A 4,011-nucleotide genomic window follows, 5' to 3' on the forward strand; every position below is an offset into this window, starting at 1 on the left:
GGAATGTCTTGCCTTTGAGGAATTCATCTGTCTTACAAATAGTTCTCCTTGCCTCCCTGCTACAACCCAATCATTTACACCTTGTTCTAAGTTGCTAAGTGGCCAAATGCAGGAAAGGTTATTTATTGGCTTGCTGTTTTCTGAACTGAGTTGCCTTTCATTGTAAGGTCAAGTAAGGATATTGAAAAGTTGGCTGCCTCTTAATGAAAATTCTTTCTGACCTCTTTGGAAAAGCCCTCTTACCTGATTTATTTCTTCACTTGCACCACGTGCTTGTGAGAGTAAAATGTAAAATGTAAGTTCTTGAATTCATGCACTAGGAATAGTAATTATTGACTCATCTTCTGTAATTTGTAGCATTTTACCATACACTTGAGGGAATGTCTTAAATGTTTGGGGACATTATGTTAGCTTATGGTACTGTAATTATGCTTGGTGTTATATTCAACAAAGATAATTCAGAATTACAAATTCTATAATATTTTGAGATTGTGGCATTCTTTGCCAGGTATATCGGAAAGCATTAGACTTGGTGTCAAGAAACTATGGTTCACATTCTGACTGATACTCTGTGTGTGACCTTGGGGACATCACTTAACTTCCTTTTTTATTTGTTTTACTCTCATAAGGTTATGGAAAAAAGTGCTTTGCAAACTTTAAAGAACTATATAAAGGTAAATTATTTTGTACTGTTTAAATTTATTTAAGAGTACAAACCAATTTTTTAAAGTGTATAGAGTTGGATGAGAATAATCTGATGACATGATGGAAAGGACTTTAAGAAATTCTCTAGGACAGTGGTAGGAACAAAGCATCCTCTTGGACTACTTATTTAAAGAAACAAACAACAAACCGATGGGCAGAATGGTGCTGCTTTCAGTGACACTGATGAAAGCTACTAGTGTGAATTGCAGAAAATTAATGATGTTGAGAACCATTGATTATCTATAGGAAAAAGTATGCCTAAATCATACTAGCTAGGTAAGAATTTGGTTGATTCTTGTAAAGATATTCATAGAAGGAGATTATATTTTGTTTTTTTTTTTACTACTTATTGATTCCAGTATTTAACATTTCATAGTAAGAAATTACAATATTTATCTCTAGTAAAGTTCTTCAGGTTATAGTTTATATTGAATTTGCTTATTTTATCTCTCTACCAGAGATGATAATCATAATCAAATAAGCTGCATTTTTTTGTTTGCTTTGGACTTGATGATTAAGTATGATTTCTTATATTTGAGTTTTCAAAATTAGTACTTTTATTTATCCATAAATTATTTTATAAATACGCATTGACTTTAACCAAGGCTCATAGAGTATAATACTATACAAGCATCTGATGAATACTCACATTGCACTATAAATAAAAAGGATGCTTCACTTGAACATATGGTACACTTATTTAAGAAAAAAATAAATTTCTCTGTATTAATCTAGTCAAATGAACTTGGGCTCAAATCATTTTCAAATCAATTTCATGAAAGTCTTTCCCAAGGAAAAAAAAAATTTAAGTGACTTTCCCCTCCTGAAAAACTCATCCTCACTCAGATAGAATGTTAAACTCTGAGTAGTATTTGTAGTATTTTTCATTTGATACTTTCTCATTTTGTTGCTGAAAGAGTTTCCATAGTGAGAACTGTAGTACAAGAAGAATGATTGGTAGTCACAAAGTGGACTCCATACGCTTTTCAGACAGGTGAAAGTTTTGGTGATCTTGGCCACATATGGCCTTTTCTTCACCTAAGAATATGTGGATGAATTTTGGCTTTGCCAGGACATAGCAGTTTAATGAAAGCTTTCCGAAAGCTCACATGGCAGAGTGGGTATAAAGCAGGATTAATGGCCGAATTTAGCCACAGTAGCCAAAAGGAGAATTCATAGAAAAAATGCTGGACACATGTCCCATGACACATAGCTCGGATGATCATGAGCAGAGTGTAAGGTGCCCAGCATAGCCCAAATACACACACTATGATGGCCAAAGATTTAGCCACTCTCTTGTCCCGAGAGAGCCGAAGGCGGTTTGCCATTGTCTTAGCAATGTCTGGGTGCCTTGTGGCTTTGCAGGTATTTTCTGTGGCTTCATAGACTTGACCTGGCTTGGTTTTCATTTTTACTTGTAGATCTTGTGCCCTATGAGTGTCCAAGGAGGAGGGGCTATCATGCTTGGGACCTAAGGGCCCAGTGGGGAAGAGGCTATGGTCTTTCTTCTTGTTCTTGTTCCACTCGGCTGGCTTAACAAAAAATATGACATGCCCTTTTCTTTTCCCCAGGAGATTCATTTCACAGTTCTCTTTACTGGAGTCCAGGTTGTCCATTCTTAGAAGTGTGCGCTTTCTGATGCTGATATAGATACTCAGGTTAAAATAGGAGACACTGATGAAGGGAGTGAAGAATTCAATGGTGGAAGCAATCATTAAGAAATACCAATTATAGTAGAACTCAGCATAGCACTCTCCTCGAGGCAGGATGCTTTTTCTGGCAATGTATTCCCAGCTGATGATGGCAGGACCATAAAGGAGGAAAGCTGCTATCCACACTATGACCATCTTAAAGACAGCATTTCTGGTCATCCCTTTCTGAGCTCTGTAAGTTACCTAGAAAGAGGAAGAATCAGAGGAGAAGGGGAAAGCCCATCAACTGGAAGCAACTACACTACTCATCTGAGGTTGATTAATCAACAGTTTTAATAATAAATGACCATCGGTAAGTCACTTTATATCTCAGAACCCCAGGTACTTATTCAACTAATATCAGGCACCTGCTGTATGCAGAACACTGTGCTTGACATTAGGAAACAACAAAAATTAAGATAAGTTGATCCTTCCTGTTCTTGTTAATCTTAGTGGAAGGGTGACAAGAAACAAATACTACTTAATATTTAATATTATAGTTGAATTCATTAGAGAAGTACAAAGTGCTAGTTGAAGTGCAAGGCGGGGTTGCTGAAATGATTCCCAATGAGGTAAATCATTATCTCTTTAGAAATGGTTGAAGCTGTTGTGAGATGACATCTCCCCCTGCTGGTGTTTAATACACAAATAAAATACATTATGAATATTTAGGGTGAGAAATAGTGTGAACTCTGGAGTTCATAGTGGGGAGAACATGACTTAGGAAAAGAAATAAAACAGCTTACTTGAAGCAGGCCTTGCATTTGAGGTGACTTGCACAAATATCCTGGTGGCAAGAGAAAGCCATTCATTAAACTCCAATGGCTTCCTGTTGCCTCCAGGAACAAATACAAAATGCTCTGTTTGGCATTCAAAACCCTTTATAACTAGCCCCCTCCTAATTTTCCACCTAACACATAAAATTTCTTATATCTTATTCGAACACGTTCTCTTCAATCCAGGGATCCTGGCCTCCTTGCTGTTCCATGAACAAGACATTCTCTTGCTTTTGGCATTTTCTCTGACTACCACCATGCTCGAAATGCTCTCCCTCCTTGACTCCAACTACTGACCTCCCTGGCTTTAAAAAAAAACATTTTTTTTTTTTAAATAAAAAGAGGGGAGTAAGTAGGTAGTTCAGTGGATTGAATTCCAGTCCTAGGGACAAGAGGTCTTAGGTTCAATTGTGACCTCAGATACTTCCTAGCTATGTGATCCTGGGCAAGTCACTTCACCCCCATTGCCTAGTCCTTACCACTCTTCTGTCTTGGAACCAATACACAGTATTGATTCTAAAATGGAAGGTAAGGGTTAAAAAAATTTTTTTTTAATTTGTTAAATTAATCTCGGGTATCACCCTCCCTCTGTCCTGGGTCTTGCACTATAGAAGGCATCACTTGACAAAATACAATACATACGTGTATATATATATATATATATATATAAAACTATGTTATGCTTCCAACCTCCCTCTCTTCATTACTTCTTTCTTTCTTTCTTTCTTTCTTTCTCTCTTTCTCTCTTTCTCTCTTTCTCTCTTTCTCTCTTTCTCTCTTTCTCTCTTTCTCTCTTTCTCTCTTTCTCTCTTTCTCTCTTTCTCTCTTTCTCTCTTTCT

General features: G+C 36.7%; 1 protein-coding gene across 1 annotated transcript in view; it reads right to left on the bottom strand.

The window, feature by feature from the left end:
* Window positions 1–1,739: 1,739 nt before the first annotated feature.
* The window catches only part of LOC123235313 (histamine H3 receptor-like), a 9,747-nt gene continuing 7,475 nt past the window's right edge, over window positions 1,740–4,011 (bottom strand). The window contains exon 3 of the mRNA XM_044661429.1: window positions 1,740–2,600. Within this exon, the coding sequence (XP_044517364.1) occupies window positions 1,740–2,600 (861 nt within the window). The remainder of the gene's footprint in view (window positions 2,601–4,011) is intronic.

The sequence above is a fragment of the Gracilinanus agilis genome, chromosome 2 (genome assembly GCF_016433145.1).
Source record: "Gracilinanus agilis isolate LMUSP501 chromosome 2, AgileGrace, whole genome shotgun sequence".
NCBI lineage: Eukaryota > Metazoa > Chordata > Mammalia > Didelphimorphia > Didelphidae > Gracilinanus > Gracilinanus agilis.